Source organism: Manis pentadactyla, chromosome 14, assembly GCF_030020395.1.
Source record: "Manis pentadactyla isolate mManPen7 chromosome 14, mManPen7.hap1, whole genome shotgun sequence".
NCBI classification, from domain to species: domain Eukaryota; kingdom Metazoa; phylum Chordata; class Mammalia; order Pholidota; family Manidae; genus Manis; species Manis pentadactyla.
In genome coordinates this window covers 14,898,587-14,920,312 of record NC_080032.1, presented here as the reverse complement: position 1 = coordinate 14,920,312, position 21,726 = coordinate 14,898,587, and the positions used below count along the sequence as shown (strand labels likewise).

The 21,726-nt window shown below is 52.0% G+C and overlaps 2 protein-coding genes across 4 annotated transcripts in view; both read right to left on the bottom strand.

Annotated features, from left to right (window-relative positions):
* Window positions 1-476: 476 nt before the first annotated feature.
* On the bottom strand, window positions 477-4,273 carry RPLP0 (ribosomal protein lateral stalk subunit P0). The gene is made up of 8 exons (XM_036929450.2): window positions 4,250-4,273; window positions 3,886-3,987; window positions 2,796-2,971; window positions 2,597-2,684; window positions 2,328-2,474; window positions 2,032-2,217; window positions 1,084-1,224; window positions 477-706 (listed from the first exon to the last, which is right to left on the bottom strand). The coding sequence occupies exons 2-8, from the start codon at window positions 3,937-3,939 to the stop codon at window positions 548-550; spliced, it is 951 nt and encodes a 316-aa protein (XP_036785345.1). The 5' UTR covers window positions 3,940-3,987; window positions 4,250-4,273; the 3' UTR covers window positions 477-547.
* Window positions 4,274-7,796: 3,523 nt separating this feature from the next.
* Window positions 7,797-21,726, bottom strand: part of PXN (paxillin) — a 44,707-nt gene continuing 30,777 nt past the window's right edge. The window contains exons 2-15 of one of the 3 annotated variants that reach the window (XM_036929443.2): window positions 19,593-19,819; window positions 19,168-19,283; window positions 18,598-18,734; window positions 18,285-18,486; window positions 17,305-17,440; window positions 15,009-15,887; window positions 13,723-13,989; window positions 13,201-13,506; window positions 12,469-12,570; window positions 12,032-12,202; window positions 11,753-11,926; window positions 11,063-11,144; window positions 10,787-10,935; window positions 7,797-9,952 (exon numbers count right to left, since the gene is read on the bottom strand). In XM_036929443.2, coding sequence (XP_036785338.2) covers window positions 9,686-9,952; window positions 10,787-10,935; window positions 11,063-11,144; window positions 11,753-11,926; window positions 12,032-12,202; window positions 12,469-12,570; window positions 13,201-13,506; window positions 13,723-13,989; window positions 15,009-15,887; window positions 17,305-17,440; window positions 18,285-18,486; window positions 18,598-18,734; window positions 19,168-19,283; window positions 19,593-19,819 — 3,215 coding nt within the window. In that variant the 3' untranslated portion in view covers window positions 7,797-9,685. The remainder of the gene's footprint in view (window positions 9,953-10,786; window positions 10,936-11,062; window positions 11,145-11,752; window positions 11,927-12,031; window positions 12,203-12,468; window positions 12,571-13,200; window positions 13,507-13,722; window positions 13,990-15,008; window positions 15,888-17,304; window positions 17,441-18,284; window positions 18,487-18,597; window positions 18,735-19,167; window positions 19,284-19,592; window positions 19,820-21,726) is intronic. The other 2 variants (XM_057492605.1, XM_057492606.1) reach the window with 2 other exon arrangements.

Genomic DNA, 21,726 nt, shown 5'->3' with positions numbered 1-21,726 from the left:
TACGTAATATAGAGTGGGGTCTGCACAGGATAGCTGTTCACCCTCTTAGCAATGGCCTTCAAACTTTTGACCCAGACCTAATTACAACTAATGCATTTACATTATAACCAAGTACAGATCAGTAAGATTCAGTACCCACACTTCCAGCAATCATTTTCTCTTTAAATAATAGCCGCCACCTATTCATCATGAATTGGTTCACCACCCAGTTTGAAAACTCTGGCATGAGTGCTCATTTCAAGTGACACTCGGTTTCTTAGACACCCAGGCAAGCAGCCAGATGCCATGGAAATAATTCTCCTGTAATAAATACAGTTAAAGCTGGTTCGTAGTGGATGCTGAGAGTGGTTTGTCACTTACAAAGAGGACACGGAAATGTCAACTCCAAATAGAATTTCTATGGTTTTACCATGGCTTTAGTTTCTAGAACGCAGCACTGTAAACCTCAAAATGTACAAAATGAAGAGTCCAAAAACTTTTAAGAGAAGTAAGCCTTTATTTCCTTGTTTCACAAATAAAGCTGGCTGAGTTAGTTACTTTTTGGTGATTAGTCAAACAGACCAAATCCCATATCCTCGTCCGACTCCTCCGACTCCTCCTTGGCTTCAACCTTGGCAGGGGCTGCAGCAGCAGGAGCAGCAGTGGGGGCGGCAGCCACGGGAGCTGCAGCCACAAACGCAGACGGATCCGCCAAGAAGGCCTTAACCTGAAGGGCAAAATATGTGGTCAGATGGTCACCCACAATCCCTACTACCCACAGCCCTTCAGCCTTTGCCAGAGCTCTAGTTTTAATGGCCAACAAGTTCCAAGCCAATAAAGCCTTCCCTGGAAGTGACCAGGCAGGACAGCTTGGGGTATGGCCCAGTGATCTTAGACCCAACTCTTCACCATTAACTAATCCTTCTTTGGATCTTCAGTCATTTCTAAAGCCAAGGACACACTTCCCCTGCCCCCCAACCTCTCAATGTACTCTTTAAAACTGTATCTGCTATGTGAAATTCAATCATAAAAGCACTAACTCATCAGGCTGCTATTTATCTCCCTGCTGTCGACCCTACTGTCATCCTGGTGGGTTCTTTTTACCTTTTCAGCAAGTAGGAAGGTGTAATCAGTCTCCACAGACAGAGCCAGCACCCTCTTGTAGCCATTGATGATAGAGTGGGGTACTGATGCAACAGTTGGGTACCCAATCTGCAGACATACGCTGGCAACATTGCGGACACCCTGTGGAGGGAGAGGAAATGCATTTTAGGCGAAACTGTCTTAGAAAAAAGACAGTCTAAGCTCGATGGCAGACAAGACTGCTTAGGTCAGCACGTTAGTCTCACATAGGATGCTTCACCTCACATCAAATGTTTCTGACAGGGCACTTCAGACCCAGTAATTTATTAATGCTTTTTGCCTTTTTCCCAACACTATGATGGGATTACTTCAAAAGCCACCATTTTGTGGAAACATAAATTTATTAACATTAAGTATTGAGTTCTATGAGAAAAACAAACTCCAAAAGCGAATTTCCACCACTAGGTAAGATTTCTGAAAAGTAACTGGACTTAAAGAGTTTATGTAAGTGCAATTTTTATTTTCCAAGAAAATAAAAGACAACTCTATCTTTCATCACGTTGGTCGTTAAAGGGTATTTTAATGGCAAATACAAAGTCAGTCTCAGAAAAGTTAGTCCTCCCAAGGTTCAACAATTTGGCAACTCTTATGTAGTAAACTGTCCTCATTTTTCTCATTTCCCCTTTGACTCATGATACAACTCAAAATGTCTTATCTTATTGTAGGCCCTAGAATAATTTTAGCCCTCACATCATGCCCAACCCTGTACTAAGGCTATATACTCTAATTCATTAAGTCTTTCAACAATCTCCTATTGTTAATGCCACTTTACAGATGAAACTGAGGTAGACAGATTAAAAAACTCCTTGCTTACACAGTTAGTTTCAGCTGTGTAGCCAGAATTCAGGGTAAAGCTAGATATGCTCTCAAGCAATTAATTAAAGAGGGGCTAGAATAGGCAGCATGTACCTCCAGGAAGCGAGAATGCAGAGTTTCCTCTGTGATGTCAAGCACTTCAGGGTTATAGATGCTGCCATTGTCAAACACCTGCTGGATGATCAGCCCAAAGGAGAAGGGGGAGATGTTCAGCATGTTCAGCAGTGTGGCTTCGCTAGCTCCTACTTTGTCTCCAGTCTTAATCAGCTGCACATCACTCTGAAGAACAAAGTAACAGTTGGCAGTTAACACCTGGACATCCAGCAGGTCTAGGGCAACCAAGCCCCCACCCCTGGCCTGGCTAGCACTGGCAAGCCATACCTACTCACCAGGATTTCAATGGTGCCCCTGGAGATTTTAGTGGTGATGCCTAAAGCCTGGAAGAAGGAGGTCTTCTCTGGTCCCAGACCAGTGTTCTGGGCTGGCACAGTGACTTCACATGGGGCTATGGCACCAGCACGGGCAGCAGCTGGCACCTGAACAAAAATGAGAACAGTGAGAAGTCTTCTCTTCACAGTTACACCTGAGAATGGTCAATTTGCTTTTTAAGGAGCCAAAATTAATAAGGTCTCTTTACCCAACCTGATTCTCCCCTTACCTTGTTGGCCAGCAGCATGTCCCTGATCTCAGTGAGGTCCTCCTTGGTGAACACAAAGCCCACATTCCCCCGGATATGAGGCAACAGTCTGCAAAGAGAAGTTTACACGAGACAGTCACATTTCAGCCCACCCTTCTGAAGGAAAAGTGAAAAGGGCACTGAGAAGTGAGAACAAAGATGCCTAGGGGAATCAACTGACTTCTCCAGAGCTGGGTTGTTTTCCAGATGCCCTCGGATAGCCTTGCGCATCATTGTGTTCTTGCCCATCAGCACCACAGCTTTCCCACGAAGAGACATGCGGATCTGCTGCATCTGCTTGGAGCCCACATTGTCTGCTCCCACAATGAAGCATTTCGGATAATCATCCAAAAGTTGCTACAAAAACAAGCAAGAAACAATCAATGTTTAACTGGAAGAAAGCAGAAAAATATCAAGGGAAACCAAATCAGCAGTTTCCATCTCACTCCCTTTCTTCTATGCTTTTGAAGTGACTCACCTATTGGAACAATTCCTCCCACTAGGAGCCACCTAGTTGTAAGTTGGAACCACCTAGTAAGTTGTAACACTGCCAGATTTGTCAAAAACCTGTTTGCTAAATATGAGTGGTGAAAATTAGGTTTCCACATTCAATCAAAAAACTTTAACTTTCATTTTTATATTTTTCCAATTATGGGACATGTTTCATTTATTTTAAATGGTTACATTAACAAAAAACAACTGTTTCAAATAAGGCTACATTTACAGCATTCAAAAAACAACATAAAACATAACTGAAACGTTACTTGCAGAAGTTAACGTGCGTAAACGATTCTTGTACAATTCTTTTTAGTTTCTTGGGTGTCTGAAAACCTTCACGATAAATAAGGGAAAAGAATAAACTCCACAAAGTATTCTAATGCCTTAAGAGCAATATAATTAGCACTTCTGAGCAGGGAAGGCCCACCCAAAGGCCATCCAAAAGAAGGCACTGGCTAGACCTTTAGTTTCTTGACTGGCAAGACCTAAATATGCAACAACTTGCCTCTTTATAGGTCACTCACTGCCTCAGACTTTCCCAAAGATGGAGGCAGAGGACTAGACGCCATGAGCGCTTTCTGGAAGCCAGACAGACCTGGGTATAAATGCTGTCATCTTAGGAGCCACTTAACCTGCCTGAGCATGCTTATCTGCAACCAGCGGGTGGGGCATGCAGATCTCGGCAAATTAAGATTAAATGACATTTGCCTAAAATACCCTGTTAGTAGCTGACACTGAGGAGGGACTGTGCCCGCGGCCGGCCCCGCACTTACGATGATCTTAAGGAAGTAGTTGGACTTCCAGGTCGCCCTGTCTTCCCTGGGCATCACGGCGGTGCGTCAGGGATTGCCACGCAGGGTTTAAAGACGATGTCACTGAAGATAAAGAGGGAGCTCAACCACCCTGACACCCCGCTCCGCCAGGATCCAACCGGAAGCCAATGCCAAGCAGGCCACGCGAGAGCGCCCGCCCGCCCGGCCTGGGGCTGCCGCCACACGGGCAGCACCGGCCGCCGACGGGGGTCCGGGCCCCCCCAAGCCCAGCCTCCTGGCCCCCAAGTCCCCACCAAGATCCCCAAAGACTCCCATCATCCTTCCCGCCACCGGCTGCCGGCGCTACTATATGGATATCACAAACCTCGCACGAGGACGCCTGGCGAGAGAAGGCCGCGCGCCGGCGCGCACCTTTTATATGTGAATGAAGTGTCCAATCAGAAGCCCCGGAATACGCCCCTGCCTACTGGCTAGTGCGGGTGCCTGTTTAGCAAAGCAGATCTGATATGGACAGCCATTGGATGAAACCGCTGCCACTCCAGCCAACGGGAAGCCGCCTTTAAATAGGGTTTAAGTAAGGCGCGGCCTTCTGTTGGAGGAGGTTTTTCAGAGCTGCTTCCCTCTGCTGGCCTGGAGCTGCTCTCGTGTAGGAACTTGTGCTCGCGCGCTCAGAGAACATGCTTCCTCCTTCCTCCTGGCCAAGCAAATTAAAGAGTGTGATGTGGAGCTGAGAAATAATTGCACATGCTTTAGAAATAGAATGATCTCGTCTCCTCTAGTTTGTTCTTCCCCCTACCAAAGTAGAGGGATCCTTTAGATAATTATTTTTTATTGAAGGGTAGTTGACACACAGTATTACATTACCTTAGTTTCAGGTGTACAACACAGTGATTCAACATTTATATACATGATAATTCTAAGTACCAGCTATCACCATACCAAGTTGTTACAATATTTTGACTATATTCCTTATGCTATACATTACATCCCGGTTGCTTATTTATTTTACAATTGGAAGTGTGTACTTTTTCTTGGTTGTTGTTGTTAGGGCATCTCTCATATTTATTGATCAAATGGTTGTTAACAACAATAAAATTCTGTATAGGGGAGTCAATGCTCAATGCACAATCATTAATCCACCCCAAGCCTAATTTTCGTCAGTCTCCAATCTTCTGAAGCATAACGAACAAGTTCTTACATGGAGAACAAATTCTTACATAGTGAATAAGTTACATGGTGAACAGTACAAGGGCAGTCATCACAGAAACTTTTGGTTTTGCTCATGCATTATGAACTATAAACAGTCAGTTCAAATATGAATACACATTTGATTTTTATACTTGATTTATATGTGGATACCACATTTCTCTCTTTATTATTTTTAATAAGATGCTGAAGTGGTAGGTAGATACAACATAAAGGTAGAAAACATAGTTTAGTGTTGTAAGAGAGCAAATGTAGATGATCAGGTGTGTGCCTGTAGACTATGTGTTAATCCAAGCTAGACAAGGGCAATAAAACATCCACATATGCAGAAGATTTCTCTCAGAACAGGGGGGGTGAGGTTCTAAGCCTCACCTCTGTTGATCAGAGGGATCCTTTAAAACCTAAGTTGGATCATTACCTTATCTGCTCAAAATTCTTCAAAGGCTAGGCTCCCTCCCCATTTTCCTCAGAGAAAAAAACCTAAAACTTTAACTGCCTACAAAGCCCTACATGACTACATGATCTGCTCACCACCTCCAACCTATCATCTCATCTCCTATTTTCCTACTACTCATTCCCTTCCAGCCAAACAATGCTCTCGCTTTAAGGCTTTGGCACTAGCTATTCCCTCTTCCTACAAGGCTCTTTGCTCATATCCACACAAGTAACTCACCTCCATCAAGATTTGGCTCAAATATCACCTGTTCAATAGTCCTACCCTGATTGCCCTATTTAAGAGTACCAAAATAAATTCACTCCCTTTACTGTTCTATTTTTTCTATAGCACTTAACACCTAACACATTACATAATTTACTTACTACATTGTTGGGATACTTGCCTTGTGCCTGCAACATAGTAGGTATATAATAAATATTTGTTCAATGAATGCATGCATGCAAGGTTTGCAGTCAGAAGACCAGATGCATATCCTTGGATTAGTTGTGCTATCTCAAGAAGTGATTTCACCTTGCCCACCCTGTTTCCCTTTCCTTATCTGTAAAATGGAGATAATAATATCCATAGTCTAGAGTGGTTATGAGGATTAAATAAGATATATGTTAAGACAACACAGTTCCTGGAATATAGGAGGAAATCACTAAATATTTACTTCTATTATTATGCCTTCATTCAACACTTATTTGAACAATTGTGCTTTATCAATAATCTTTAATGATGGAGCTTAGATCTTGACGTAGAAGGGGTGTTTCTCCCATCATCTCCCTTTTCATGGGACCAAATTAGAAATTTCTGTATTTTGTTACAAAGCCTACAAGTGCCTGTGATTGATCAGCACATTTAGAAAACTGCTGGAATCAATTAACAGCTAAGATCCTTCTTACTGACAGTGCATCACTGCACAATCAGCATTGCACTAAGTACTTTGTGCACATTATCATTGCTAATCTTTGCAATAATCCCGAGGTAGAGTATTAGTATTTCTATTTTATCAATGAGAAAATTCACACGGAGTTTATATAATTTGCCCAAGTCCCTCAGTCAGTAAATAGTGGCTTCAGAATTGAAATCTAGAAGCAAGTTCAAAGCCCATGTGCCTCACAACGCTATATGGTGCCTTCCAAACCTTGAGCCTGTCTCCCCCTAAACACACTATTCCAATATATACTCACATAGTACCTTTCTGAGGACATCCTGGCTCTGATGATATAAATATCTCTAATTGGAGTACATCAATATAATGGAATAGCATGAAGCTATTAAAAAATTATGTAAATCTATATTTATTGACATGGAAAATACAAAGTGCAGTTGAGTGAAAAAGCAAATTACAATGATGGGTACCATATCCATTTCTATAAATAAAATAAGTCTAACATGGGCTGGAAGAATAAAACAAGTCACTTTCTTTGGGTGAGGGTTGAAGCTAATTTTCACTTCTGAGCTCACTATGAAATGGTCTAAGTTCAAACTAAAATTCAACAAGCTATTTTTGGAGAACATTTTGTTTTTCCCATTCCAAACAATAGGGAAAGTGTGAAGCCTCAGCTCAAGGGGAAACAAAGCAGTCCAGCAACCTCCCTGGGTGTCTTGGAGTTCTGGCTATGAGAAGAGCCAAGGAGGAAGCACGCAAATATGGACAGGACCACCAGGGAGCAGTAGAGACCCACCCTCAAGTGCAAGTCCCCCACCTTCAGCAGGGAAGATTCTGTACCCAAGGTGTGCTGGCCAGCACGTTGGCGGGGTAGTGGTGTCTGGTCTACACAGGAACAGGTAGAGGCAAGCCCTGTCTGTTCACATTCTGTCTCTGCACTCAGAGGATTGCCTTGTGCATGTCACTCCTCCTATTTAAACCGCTTTCCCTGTCTGCAGAGAAGTGTAAGGCCACCCACAAGTCCATGTGAGTGAGGACACCATTATTCAACCTCCGGCAAAGCACCCAGGGTGGGACCCGACTCACACAGGCCCCAATTATGCTGCTCCCTAGCCTTCCCTCACCAACTGCCAAGGAAAGGGCAAAGCTCATATGGGGCCTGTGGCCACAGATAAGCATCTGTGAGGCAGGGAATCCATCCCAAAGGCATTCAATCCCACAGATAAGCATCTGTGAGGCAGGGAATCCATCCATTGACATTCAAATGGAGACTGTCAATGAATTACTCTCCAACTGTGGCCCTTGTGAGTCTGGGGTGGGTTTGGTCTCTCTTCTGGACCAGTTGTCCCTCAGATCACAAAGAAAAGGCACCAGCACAGGTGAAAATAATGGCAAACTTTATTGGCATAAATCACAGGGATTGAAATGGGGGAAAGCCAAGTTAGAAGTTTACAGAGAAAAAACAAATTAAAATCAAATCATCAAATAATCATTGACCCAGAGGGTGAACCCCAGAAACCCCAGTTCCTCTAGAGGAGGGGCTTGGGGCGGGTCACTGTAAACAGAGCAATAAGGCCTATGGGTAGAAGTGGAGACATCAGGTCTTTGGAGGGGACTGGCTGACCTCCCCAGACCTGGGCTGCTCCCAGCCCTGCCATGATGGAAGGACCCTCTTCTGAGACCCCAGTGCACTCCGCTTCTGTTGTGAGGACAGCAGGGTGGTCTGGATCTTCCTCTCTTTAGACCCCACTGGGGCTCCTTCCCGCTGAGCAGGAACCCCAGGCCAGCCTGCTATTTCCGCTTGGGGGAGAGCTCTGGGAGCTTCCCATTGCTTCCAAAGGCTCCTGTCCCTCTGCCCAGAGTCCTACCAGGCCCCACCCCCTTGCAACAACCTGGGCCTTTCTCCCCAGACCTCCAGTCTCCAGGGAGAGCAGGAAATTTGGGAGGTGATGCACCCAGTGGAATCAACAAGACCAATGGTCAAAATCAAACACCAGCTTTCCTGAGAGGGCAGAAGAGCCCCAGAGAAGTGGTGAGGAGGCCGAGTATGTTCAGTGCATTCTCTTTGTTGCCAGGAAGTTCACAGGGGAGCAGATGCTCCTAATGGCTTAGACAGGAAGCAGCACCCCAAAGTGCACTTTCCCTTTCTCCTCCCTCAGGAACAGGATGAATGAGGTTCAGAATCGTAGGCCCCAAAGGGCAAGACACCCTTAGGCCAGTTTCAGTTCAGAGCTTGCTGGCCTGGGTAGTTAAGGAAGGGGTTTCAAAATACAGCAGTTTATAAAATCGTCCTAGTGAACTGTGAAGTTAAAGGGGAGTCACAGAGCTGCTCTGAGTTCACCTGCTTGTGCTAAGAAAAAATAAAATACAAATTGTTTCCCCACCCCAAGCCCTTAGTACAAGGCAAACCCCATACCACAGCCACTGTCACCAAGAAGACCAGTGGCAGTGGAAAAGGAGGAAGTACAAAAGGGGCCTTTAAAATCTTGTCAAAATTATTTTGTATAGAGAGTAAAAGCATCACAGATAGTATGAATTCAAACCTCGGTGTAGAAATCTACCAAAGTTGGTACAGTGTCCAGGCTCAGGGTGAAACCCCCCACCTCACACCATCCCTGGAGACGGAGGAAGTGATTATAAAACGTTATTGCTGGAGAGGCATTTCTCAGTAGAACCAGAGCAGTTATGGGGGGCCAGTGAGGGGCAGACACCCAGGCCTGGGGAGACCAGAAGGGTGGGAGGAGCTCATGGAGCTTCCATGACCCCTGGGGCACATCCGCCCCTGGATGGAGGGTTTATGCTGGCATTTTCTGGAGGGATCTGGGTATCCCCCAGTACTCTCAGAATGAGGATAATTATGTCAGGAGAAAATAAGATTAAAAAAAGACCCTCTGCCCTACCTGCCTCCCCTCTGGCTCCAATGCCGATATACGAGTGAGAGAAGGCTCCAGTGCAGGGTGCTGGCCTGGCCAGGAGGGTTTGTGGGGACACACATGGGGTGGGCTGGGGCCCTCCAGCCTCCACCTCTAGGGAGGAGGAGGAGCTGGCAGCCTGGCAGAGTTGCAGAGGAGGAAGGAGGCCCAGAAGCTCTGGCATGGAAGAAAAGCGGTGGGACCCCTCATGGCCCTCTTCATCCTGCACCAACTGAGGACATCCCAGTTCCAGTCGGGTCTGCCCCTTCACCCCTGGGTGAGGCCTCTGGGTCACAGAAGCAGTTAGGGAGCTGGGCCAGAGAAGGGGAGGCGACAAAGGGACGAGGTCACCTAGCAAAAGAGCTTGAGGAAGCAGTTCTGACAGTAAGGCTTGTCGTTCTGCTCCTTGAAGGTGCCCTTGTTGAGCTGCTTGAGGCAGAAGGCACAGACGAAATGCTCCGGGTGGAACTTCTTGGCCATGGCAGTAATGCAGCGGCCTGTGATGGGCTTCTGGCAGCCGGAGCACAGCGAACCCCTCCGCTCATGATAGTGCACCTCACAGTAGGGCTGCCCATCGTGCTCAAAGAAGCTGCCATTGACAAAAGGTGTGAAGCATTCCTACCAGGCAGAAGCAAGGGTGGGAAGAGGCAGGGGGCTCAGGCTGGGGCGGGGGCCCAGGCAGCTCCCAGTTTGATGGGCAGGAGACAGTCAAGGTAATGACTCCCACTTGTTAAGCATTTCCTATGTACCAAGTGTCACATTAAACACTTGTTGAATCGCATCTCCACCTTCTGGCTAAGATCAAGTGTTAACACTTGTTGAATTCTCACAATAGAGGAGGCAACTGAGGCATAGAAGTGAACTGACTTGTGCAAGGTCACACAGCTATTAAGGTGCACAGGCTGGATTCAAACATAGGTCTAACTGCTGGGCACTTAACCAGGTGGCTGTAACAGTGTGCCCAGAAACCCACAAGCACACTTAGGTATAAAAGGCTCTGAGAACTCCTGTAGTCAACAGTGTTTCCCAAACTTACCTGGTCAGAAAGCCCTTGCTGGATCACTATAATAATTTAATCTGTGGGCTCCCATTACCCCCAGAATGCGGTTTGGAGACCGATTTCCATTGAGACTGCTAAATGTTTGCATTATCTCACTTAATTCTCATACACCCTTCCATTGAGTGTGACCAGTCCCAGGGCCATCGCACAGGGTTAGGCTGGGGGACACATCTACCTTGCTTTTGGTTTCTCCCAGCCTCAGTACGAGCGTGCCCTGGCCCAGGACCCACTGGCCTTGAGGAAGCATACCCCTGCCTGCTTGCCCCATGAATAAGGCCACCTGGCAGTTCCAAGTTGGACCCAGAGAGTACAACAAGGGAGGCCCCTCTCCCCCCACTGCCCGCTCCTGGCCCCCTCCAGATACAGGGTCAGGGGTAGAGGGTGCTCCTTACCCGGCACACAAAGCACTCAGGGTGCCAGAGGGTGTTGAGGGCCGAAATGTAGTTCTCCAGGATGGCCCGGGCACAGCCGCCACATTTGGGGGCGAACATGTCAAAGTAATCCTTCCGGCAATAGGCCTTGCCATCTTTCTCATGGAACCCTGAGGAGCAGCGGTTTGGGGGGCAGAGTCACACCCTCCAGAGGGGGCAGCCCTGATTCCAGCATCAGCCAAGTCTCCTACCCCACCTCCCCAGCATGCCCAGGGGGCAGCGAGTTCATCTCAATACCTTCGGGACCAAAGAAGGCTCCACACTGGGCACAGAAGAAGTGCTCAGGGTGCCACGTTCGGTCAAGGGCTGTCACCACTTTCTGTAAAGGCAAAGTGGGGGATCAGGGCCGAGCTGCCACACCCCTGGACAGATCCCACAGCTGAGACTCAGGCAAGGCTGTCCTTCCACCACTAACCCCACCCAGCTCCCCACACCAAGGGAAGAGCAAAATATCTCTGAGATCAGATTTTCTCCCAATTGTGCTCTGAATTCCACTGCGAATTCTGTTGTATTGAGGGATATGACGTGTCAGAGCCCCTCTCTCCCTTAATCTTTGTGTGTGGTCAAGGTCACAGGTTCTACAGTGACTCCCAAGGTACAAGTGAAGAATTGTAGGCTCAGAGAGGCTAGGCATTTCCCTAACATCACACAGCAGGAAGGTGAGCACTCCACTTCATTTATCAGGGGAGGGCTCCCAACCTCTGGGAGTCTCCATTGAGGGAGTCTGGGATGGTGGGTGGAGGGACTGGAGGGGCCAAGCATTGGGCCTGGTTTGAAATCCAACCCCACCATTTTCTAGCCGTGTGAGCTCGAGCATGAGACAGGACCTCTCTGAGCCTCAGATGGCCCCGCCTGCACCCTCAGAGGGTTACAGAAGATGGTATGATCCGATGTGGCTGCCCCTCCACGCCATGCCCCAGAACTTACATCCAGGATGGGGCCATTGCAGTAGTAGCAGCGTGGAGAGAAGAGGTTGTGATAGTCCTTTTCACAGTAGGGCTGTCCATCCCTCTCAAAGAAGTTCCGGGATCCAATCTCCTCCTGGCAGTGGGTGCAGACGAAATGCTCTGGGTGCCACGTCTTCCCCATGGCGGTCACAACCTGCAGACGGAGGTGGAATGTGGCTCAGGGCCCTGGCCTGCCACAGAGCAGGAAAGGTCCTATCCACCTGCCACACCTCCCTGCCCCACCTCCACTTCTCATCACCTGCCCAGCAATGGGCTTCTTGCAGGCCCCGCAGACACCCTTGGCAACTGTGGCAACACCCAATTTGTTCAGGTCAGACTGCAGGCTCCCCAGCATGCTATCTAGCTGGCTCCCGGGCTTTGGGGGCCCTTCTGGGGGAGAGCTGCTCCCCGTCTTCCCCTGGGCCATGAACTGTGGAGAAAGAGAAAGGGTTTGTCAGGGCATCCAGGGCTCGGGGATGGCACCCCACGGCACTGGGGGCTTTTCTCCCTCCTGGACAGGTGGGCTCACTGAGGCAAGAAGTTCAACCTCCTCCAGGGCCTCACAAGCCCTAAAGCAGGGACAGGCATCCACAAGAGGTCCTGGGGGCCAGAGGGGCTCACAGCACCCTGCTGGCTTGACCAGGGCCCAGGAAAACACAGCAAGCAGGTCACTAAGCCCTCGGCCTAGGCACTGACCCCTCCCTGGTCCTGCCCTTCGGGACTGCTCTGCCTGCCGTTCGGAGGCCAGCTGGCTGCCCCACACAGATCCCCATCCACTCTTTGTTCCAGACCGTGGATCTTGGATAGGAGAGGGAACAAGAACAAGAAAAAAAATTTTTAATTAAGGAAGAAAGAGAGACCTTGTAATTGGACCATTTTATAAGAGGAAATTTAGGATGGGATAAGAGGGCTTCCCCCCCACTGGCAGTACCAAAATCAGGAGGAAATGTCCAGAGAAAAACAGTGTTGAGAGAGGCCAAAGGAGAGATGAGAGGAAGAGGGAGGTGAGCCAACCAAAAGCTCAGGACACAGGAAAGCAGGACAGGGAGGTGGCTGGGCCGGAGAGCAGAGGCCCCCCCGGAACTGGGCCTCGGGCTGGAGGCGGGGGGACAGGTTTGGTTTCCCTTCTGGGAATGGCTTCCTCAGCAGAGTCTGCGGCAGGACCAACAGGTGGCAGGACAGGGCAGGCAGATGGAGTCCCACAGGAAAACAAGAGGACAGCTGACGTCCCAGGGGTGGGAGACCAGACACCAGGTTAAGTGAGGATCCAGGGTCAAGGCCAAGTCTAAGGAAGGACTGTGTTGCCATGCTGGGCTTGTGTGCAGAGGGACACAGCGTGTGTATGCATGTGTGCATACACGTGTGTGCAAGGTGGGGACACCACTTGGGCAGCAGGATGGGGACAGGAAGGGGCCCCAGGCGGCCTGCCTGCATCGAGGAGAAGAGCGGGTCCTCGTCAGTCTGGCAGCTCACGGACCTCAGAGTGTGGGGTGCAGGGGCAGGAGAGATCGGGCCCTGCATGCCCTCTTCCTGCAGTCCCACCCCAGCACTCTGGAGCCCAAGGGAACCCCGGGGGAGAGCTGGGGGCCCCAGGACCCAAGGGGCAGCTGGGGGAGAAGAGCTGCTGGCCAAGGAGTCTTTTCGATGCTGGAGCAATGGGACAGGAGGAGAAGGAGGAGCCAGAACAGAGACGGTTCTTCTCAGAGGAATGGGAGAGCCAGGAGGGAAGACAACCTGGGGAGAGGAGAGGAGGGAGAGAGATGAAGACTACAGGGGAGCCAGTGCAGAGAGCAGGGCACCGAAGGGTGAGATGGGCCTTTCCACTCCAGCACCAAGAGTGGGCCAGCCTTAAAAGGCCACAGGACACCCCCCACACATACATCTCCCCCTCAGCCAGGGGAGATTCGGGACACCTGCCATCCTGGCCCAGCCCCGGCATCTCCTCGCTACCTTCTCTACAAGCTGCCCCCCTGCCCGCCTCCCGCACGGCTGCACAGTGATGACGACGCCCTCGGTCAGCCAGTCCTCTGCAGAGGCCCCCACTGCCTCCTCCTCCTCTGGCTGGATGCCCAGCCGACCCTGCAGCTCTGCGATGAGCCGCTCCTGGGACGGAGTCCTGCTCAGGGTGGCGGGGTCCAGCCGGCGGCGAGGGGAGGGCTCCCGGGACATGGGGTGTGCGTGGCCCGTCTCCCGGCTCCTCCTGATCACGGATCGGATCTGATGGGGAGGGGAGGCTGTTACAGTCCGACTCTGGGCTCCCCGGAGATGCTCAGTCCACACTCAGATGCACAGGGGAAGGGAGGGCAGAATAAAACTGCCAGAGCAGAGCCAAGCTGCGAGGCGGAGGAAGTGGGGGGCAGTCAGACCCCTCCACCGCGTGTCTGGCTGACCTTGGGCAAGACACTTCATTTCCAGGGGCCTCAGCTTCTCCCTCCTTGAAATGGAGTGGAAGTATCTTCCTGGTTGCTTTACAGGGTTACTACAAGAATAATTTGAAAGGATGTAAGTGGACATTCTGGAAAGGAAGGGTGTATGGCTTTTCTTTCTGCTTTTGATTTGTAACAGAAAATGTGCTCCTTCTTTCTAGTAAATCTTTTAGGTAGATTATTTTTCTTTATACTATTACTGGCTTTGGGTTTTTGTTGTTTATTTTTAATGTTTTACTTTTAATTAATTTTAATTAAGCAAGAAGCAAATAATAATGGTAACATCAGCCAGGGCTTATTAAAGCCCCTGGAAAAGCCCCTGGTCTAAGCACTTTCTAGGCATTATCTCATTTAATTCTCTAGACAGCCTTGAGGGAAGTGGCCATTACCACCCCCATTTTAAAGATGAGAAAACTGAGGTTGTTGGGGGTTGCCCAAGGTCACACAGGTAGCAAGTGTTGGAGGTGTGGTTTGTATTCAGTTCTATCTAGTTCCAAAGCCCATGCTTTTAAACCATTTCACACACATTAATTACATTACAATGTTGGGAGCAGCTCATCTAAAGGAAAAAGCCTTAAACAAGCAAGAGGCCGTTGCCATTCAAAGAAATGTCATGGCCCAGGGAGCCCCACTGGCCCCAGAGAGCCCATTTCTGCGTATTGGTCATCAGGGTCACAGGCCATGGTAGCTCAGGACTTGCAGCCCAAGCAGACATGCACAAAGTGGGAGACTGCATGCGGTTAGCCAGGAGCGGCCCACACTTAGGCCTGCTGAGGGCCATGCCTAGCAGCCGTGCTAGCTTGTGCCTGCCTGGCCAGAGGTGGAAATCCTCTCAGTGGTGTTGGGTGTGTCCATGACCATGGCATGTGGAAGCTCCGACTGTTCCTTCCTGGTCCCGGCAGCAGCTTCCGTAGTGCCCTCTGGCCTCCGGGGGGTCTCAGGTCCCTGGGTAGGCCTGACCAGACTTCCCCTCATGGGCATCTTTCCACCTAACTGCTCCTCATCTACTGGGGCAGGGCAGCTGCTTTCCAGCTCCCCTGGCTCTGCCTTTGCCCTCTCCCGCTGTCCATGGTCCTTCAGGAGACTGCAGGTATCTGGGAAGATAGCCTGACGGCCCGCGGCCACAACAGCAGACTCAGTTACTTCCTGGAAGCTAGACGCAGCTCCACAGGGAGTCTGACACCTGAACACCTCCAAAGCCCATGGCTGCTCCCACGTGCTGGCCGTGGTCTCCTCTAGGTACAAAGGGTTGGCTACCAGCCCTTGGGGGTCTCCAGACTCCTGGGGACCCATGCCCCCAGCTTGGGGTTGAACGTGGCAGCAGGGAGTCCTGGAGAGCTCACTCATGAAGTTTGGTAGGTCTTTCCAAACTTGAGCCTGGCTCTCTGCACCAAATGGTCCTAGAGAACCCACTGCAGAGAGAGCCCTTGCATTGGGAGTGGCAGGCATCACCCCAAGACCAGCCAAATTAAGCCAGCTGGGGGCCACAGGAGGTAGGAGGCCCTGTTCATTACTGTCCTCCGTGCAGGGGACATCCAAGGTGTGACCAAGGCCTTGAGAAAAGGGTGTAGTGGTGGATGGCAAGATGACAGAGGGCCCGGGAGGAGGAGGAGAAGGGGAAGGAAGTACATGGTGCAAGCATGGAGCTGAGGTGGGCAGGGAACTCAAGGCCACAGCAGAGGAACTGGTCTAGAGAAGGAGAAAGACAAAAAGCAGACGAGAGAGAAGAGAGATGGGAGAGGTGAGGACAGAAGCTCACTGCAAGGGGTGGTCACAGCCTCAGGGCTCTGAGAGCCACCAACTACACTGACCAGGGGCTGCCAAGCTGAAGCATGAGGACTGGCCCACGAAGAAGACCCAGACCCCAAAATGGTTTTCTTGGGCTGTACGTCATGGCCCCAGTCAAACCCAGGAGGCAAAAGGCAGCCACTAAGTAAGTCAAGCCTGTGGGCCCACCCAAGTCAGAGCAGGTATGAAAGAGAAAAGGCTAAAGTGAGGGGCACCATGGGGAGAGAGGTGACCAGGGATGCCACCCAAGCACCAGCTGAGGGAGAGTCAGCCACAGGCAGAGGCTCCACCTCCACCACCCTTGGCTCAACTCACTGTCGCCCCAGACAGTGCCAGCTCTCCTGCGTCGCCCAAGACCTCACTCTGGAGCACAGCTGAGACCAGTGCAGCTTGTCTGGCGCTTCTACTAACTTGCCTCTGACCCTGGCTGCTCAGAACCACCCCACACGAGGGCCACAGGCCCAGGCTGCTTCCATCCCCCACTGTGAAACCCCAGCTGAAGGGAAGCTTGGAGTTCCTAAGGCACTGGGCACAGGGCCAGGAGCTCACAAACTACTCGCTCCCCTTCTCAGATCCCCTAAGTCATGCCCCAAAGGTCTGGGCTGACCCACACAGAAGGGGGAAGTCAGCAAGTGCCGCAGAGTTCAGTCAGTTTCAATCCCCATCAAAGTACTGCATCTGCTAAATCAAACCTCCCAGGCCTGGGAGGCCTGGGGGGCCCAGAGGGAAGGAAAGGACTCATGCAGGACTGGCCCAGTGGCCTGGGGGTTGGATTCCCACTGATAGAACTTGTGCGGACTAAGGGGCCTGTGAAGCGACAGGGGAAGGATAGAAGGAGGCTGTGGATTCAGGAGCCAGGGACAGGAAAAAAAAGAGGACATGTTGAGAACAGCCAGCGTGGGAGATGGAGCACCAAGGCAAATGACCTCTCAAGCACAGGATCCCAAGTCCCACAGGACCCAGGGAGAACACCCGCCCCCGCCAAGGACAGCCATCAACACAGAGGCCTTTGTCCCAGCCTCCTGACCCCCTGCCTGGGTGGCTGGGGGCTGGGAGCACCCAGGAAGGAAGGAATGTCCCTGCTGAGCATTTCTCTGCCTTCACAGGCTGTGGGCAGCTCAGTCCCCACAGACCCGGTGTGGCCCTCCCGCCCCAGTAGCCTGGCAGGTCCCAGGCACTAAAGGGTCAGTCCCCGGCTCCAGGCAAGGCATCCAAACACCGAGAGGCTGAGTTCCAGCTACTCACACTGATATATAGGAGGAGAAGAATGGCGGAGCCTGAGGGGGCAGGGCAGGGAAGAGGAGAGGTCTCAGGGCACCTTAAAATCTGACAGCGAAGCCATCAGCTCATCCAGCTCCCTGGTGGCAGAGGAGGCGGAGATGCGTGTCTGCTGCTGGCTGGCGGTGACTCGCTGAGGGCTGCCCATCTCGCCCTGGTTCACAGTGATGGCGGGGCTGCAAGACAGGCACAGCATCAGCTGAGGCCCTGGGAGTCCAGCCCCCATGCTACCCCGGAGTGGCCCTCCCCTCCTTAGCGGACCCACATTTCAGCTCCAACATTAGGGTCCTACCACCTGCAACCCAGGGAAGCCCACTGGCTCCCAGTCTCTCCTGGGGACCCATAATTGGGAAGGAGCTGCTGTCAGCTAAGGGGACAGAACTCCAGGGTAAGCTGATGGGAGAGAACAGAGGGCAGCTCAAATGGCACCTTTCCCAGGATGACAACTCTGGCCCTTCTAGCCCAGTTCAAGCTTGCCTGTTAAACAAGCCGGGGCAACCATGGGTCTCCCACAACACTGTAGGTACACATGAGATTGTTCCAACACGGCCACACTGAAAAGAGCTCACAGTTAGTGAACACTTACCACGTGTACCGTGTGTTATGAGCCAGAAAACATTCCAAGTGTTTTACCTGTATTATTGGGTCTCACCCCTCCTGAAGTAGGCAGTCTTGTCCCCTTTAGCCCACATCCCGTATCCTATTTTACAGAAGGAAAAGCTGAGGCTTGAGAGCCAACACTTGGTAAGTGCAGATTCAAGATTTGAGCCCTGCGGTGCTGCTCCAAAGCCTGTGCTGACAGCCACTAAGCTACAGGCGCCCTCAGCTGGTAATGGCTGTTTTTCCTGATGGATGGTAGCTCACTGAAGGCAGGAAAGGTGTCCACACAATTCATCACCATTCCCCCAGGGCCAGGTGCAGGGCCTGTCAAACAGGCACTTGCAGGACTGGGTGACACTGGGGCCAAGGGAACGGGCACTAGGGACAGGCGCTGGCTGGGTGAGCCTGGTGGATACTCACACAGGGCTGGGCACGGAACTCTCCAGCTCATCCAGGAGACTCTCCACGCTGGGCCGCATGTCCTCCAGGCCCCGGCCCCCATTCCGCTTGGGCTTCTCTTTTGTCAGGGGCCCGGCTTTGCCTGCCAGAGGGCTGTTACTCTCAGGGATGCCACAGTGGGGGCTCAGAGCTCCAGGGAGTGGGGGGCTTGAGTTGTCCTCATCTTAGAAGAGGGAGAGAGAAAGGCTGTTTGGCCCTGAGCCTTCCAGGGATCCAGAGGACAGCAGACGGGCTGGGGTTCTGGAAGGCCTCTGCCCCAGGGACCCAGTCCTACCTATGGGGAAGCCTGGGGGGTTGTGCTGCACAGCGTTCAGTTCCAGCAGCAGGCGGTCGAGTTCAGAAAGGTTGCTGCCCAGGGAGGAGCTCATCACAGTGGGCGAAGGCTCAGCTGACTTCTGCTTATTGGGGAAGCTTTGAAAGCCAAAGGGAAGACCAAAGTGAGAGGTGCTCCCCAGCTTGGCAGCCCCCAGATTCTCTAGGAGGATAAGGCAGAGAAGATATGAAGTCTCCCCGAGACAGAGAGTGGGAAAGGGAGGTGGTGAGAAGAGGGAGGAAGGAAGTCTTGCCTCAGATCTTCAACTACACGGGGTGACACGGCAGCCTAGCCCAGCCCAGCCCAGCCCAGCCCAGCCCAGCGGCTGTGTGGAGATGGCAGCGATAAGGCTGTAAGACTAGCCCGCCAGCCAGTCAGAGAGGCACTGTGAGCTGGCCAGGAGCCTTCCTGAGAGAGAACTCCCACAGGCCATTGCCACGGCTGAGCCCTGGCCTCAGCTGCCTTCAGGCCCTGCAGTCCCCAGGATTCCCAAACATGAGGAGCAGGTACTGGGGGAGGGCTGGGCTGTACCTATAAACGTGCTCTTCTTCACCGGCGTGGGAGCACGGAGGGCCGAGGCTGTCCGGGGGGATGGAGGCACTGGAAGTCTTGGCACTAGAGCTGTACACAGGTGATGGGGACTGAGGCTGCAGGAAAGAGAGTGCTCAGAGCCTCCTTGGGGAGGAAAAGGAACAGCCCGAGTCACCCCCAGGAGGCTCCTTCTCACAGCTGGTCTCATCAGGGAATTTCCACACTCTGGCCAAAAGACAGGTGATTAACACTTGGTCATTGGCCCCCTCACGTGGCATCTGGTGGGGAAAACTGGACATTTCCTAGACTCTCTCCCCATTTCCCTGATCCCATTTCTCTTCTGGCTCCCCAGGCCACTTCCAGACAAGTTCCTTTTGTCCCAAAGCCTCAGTCCCCCGTCTTCCCAGCCCCTGTCCCCACCTTACCTGCTGGTGGACGAATCGGGAGGCGCTGGGCTGCCACTGGTCTAAGGGGTCAAGGATCGTGCCATTGAGGGCCTCACTGGACGGGGGTGGAGGGACAGGGGGTGGCACGACAATCTCCTGGTATGTGTGGTTTCCAGTTGGATATGAATAGGGGGTCTCCTCAGACAAGAAGACAGGCCGTTTGGAGATGTGGGAGGTGGTGGACTCCAAGTCCGCCAGCAAGGCGTCTGCAGAGAGAAGGAGCAGGGAGCTGGTAAGACCAGGGAACTAACTCTCCAATAACTGCCCTCCCTGCCTGCACCCAGGAGTTAATGACTTCTGAGCACCTGCCCCGCCCATGGTAGAAATGACCAGCCTTGGGTCACAGAGATGCCAGGCCAGAAGAGCCTGGCTAAGAACCAGCTCCCACAGCTGACCTCTTCTCCCCAGCCCAAGACTAAAGGTACTCTGGAGGCTCTGGGGCTGCCCCTGGGGCTCTCCTACCTCTTGGAGTCACCTACTTTCCCTCCGGACGGGGCTCTGCAGCTGGCTGGCTAGGAGTCAGAAATGCCTGCCTGGAACTCAGCACGGTGACTCCGCAGGGCAAGGCGGAGAGATCGGGTGGGCGGGAGGGGCCCCACGTCATGGGGAGGGGCCAGGGTAGTGCCAGGTCCCACTTAATCTTCAGGAGCTCAGGTTTTCTCAGACTGGAGAGGCCTCTGGAGTGGCCCCTGCCTTCCTGATCAGGTAGAAGCAGAACTCCTGGCTCCAAGCTCTTCCTGAGGCTCTGGGATACAGGGTGAGGTGTGTGAGGAGGTGGGGGCTGGGCCAAGGCTGGTGCAGTGTTCCCCACCCTCTTGGCCAAGCAGGGGGCAGGAATGCTCTGTAGGCTGTTTCTGCAGAATCCTGGCAAGCAGCCTGGCCCCAGAGGCTCCAGGGCCCCACTGCCCCACTATTCTGCTTTTAACAGCAGCAAGGGAGCCGAATCAGCCCTCGAGTGCAAGCTTCCATTACCCCTGCAGTGGGCAGCCAAGGGGCCTGGATCTCCCCAGTCTCCAGACAGGGTACAGCTAGAGGGGCAGGGGCAGGAACTGCCCTCCCGTCCTAGGACCGCAACAGCTCTGCCGCCCAGAGAGCCTGCCTCACACACCACACCCTCATCCTGCTGTGCTCACAGACTTGTTCACTCTCACCTCCCTGGTGACCTGCTGGGGCTCAGGGAATGCTCAGGCCTTGGCCCTTGGGACAATACCCATCAGAAAGCAATGGCTGCATTTATGGCCATTTACCAGTAGCAGTCATTGTGCTTGGCCCTGGTATACATGGTCTCTCAGTTTATCTCCCCAATACCTCATGAACTTGGAATTCTGATCCTCCCTTTACAGATGTAGAAACAGGCTTTGAGAGATGGTGGAACTTGCCCTAGATAACAGAGCAAATGAGTGACAGGACTATCTGACTCCTCAGAAGCCTCAAACCCCAAAAATCTGGCCTGCATGAGTCTGCTGTGATCACAAAATGATGCCATATTTAAACAGTACAACTTCCTGAATGTAGGGGCCCAAGCTCAGAGAGCTGCCAGTCTGATCCTTCCTTGTGGCCCTGTCCCCAATTCTACCCCTGCTTGGCAGAGGGAAGCAAGACCCTCCCCCAGGGCCTTGGTGTGGGCCCACACCTCCCAGCTGCCTGCCCTGTGCTCCTACCCACAAAGCCAGCCATACCTACCCCCAGCTCCTATCCGGCTGGTCAGAGGGGAAGCTGGCTGCAAAGCCCAGGCCCAAGGGGCCAGTAGCCCAGCACAGATCTTCTGACTTCCAATTAAGGTCAGCTCCTGCAGCCCCTCCCCTTCCAGGTCCTTTGGAAGAGTCTGGCTTCCTGTCCCTAGCAAACCGAAACTAGAGGGAGTCAGCGCTTATCTAGGTAACTGCGGAAAAGAAATGACTGTCCAGAGCCAATCCCAGTGGCCTCTTCATGGCCACACCTGCTGCCTTGCTTCACGTAGCAGCACCGTTTCTTCAGGGCTCAATCTGCCAGGGGCTGAGTCTCTCTTTCTCCACAACATGCAGAGCTAGCTGGGAAATCCCACAGGGCTCCCCACTGCAGGTAACAAATGCACCCCAGGTAGGGACTACAGGAGCAGCTGCCATGTGTGAAT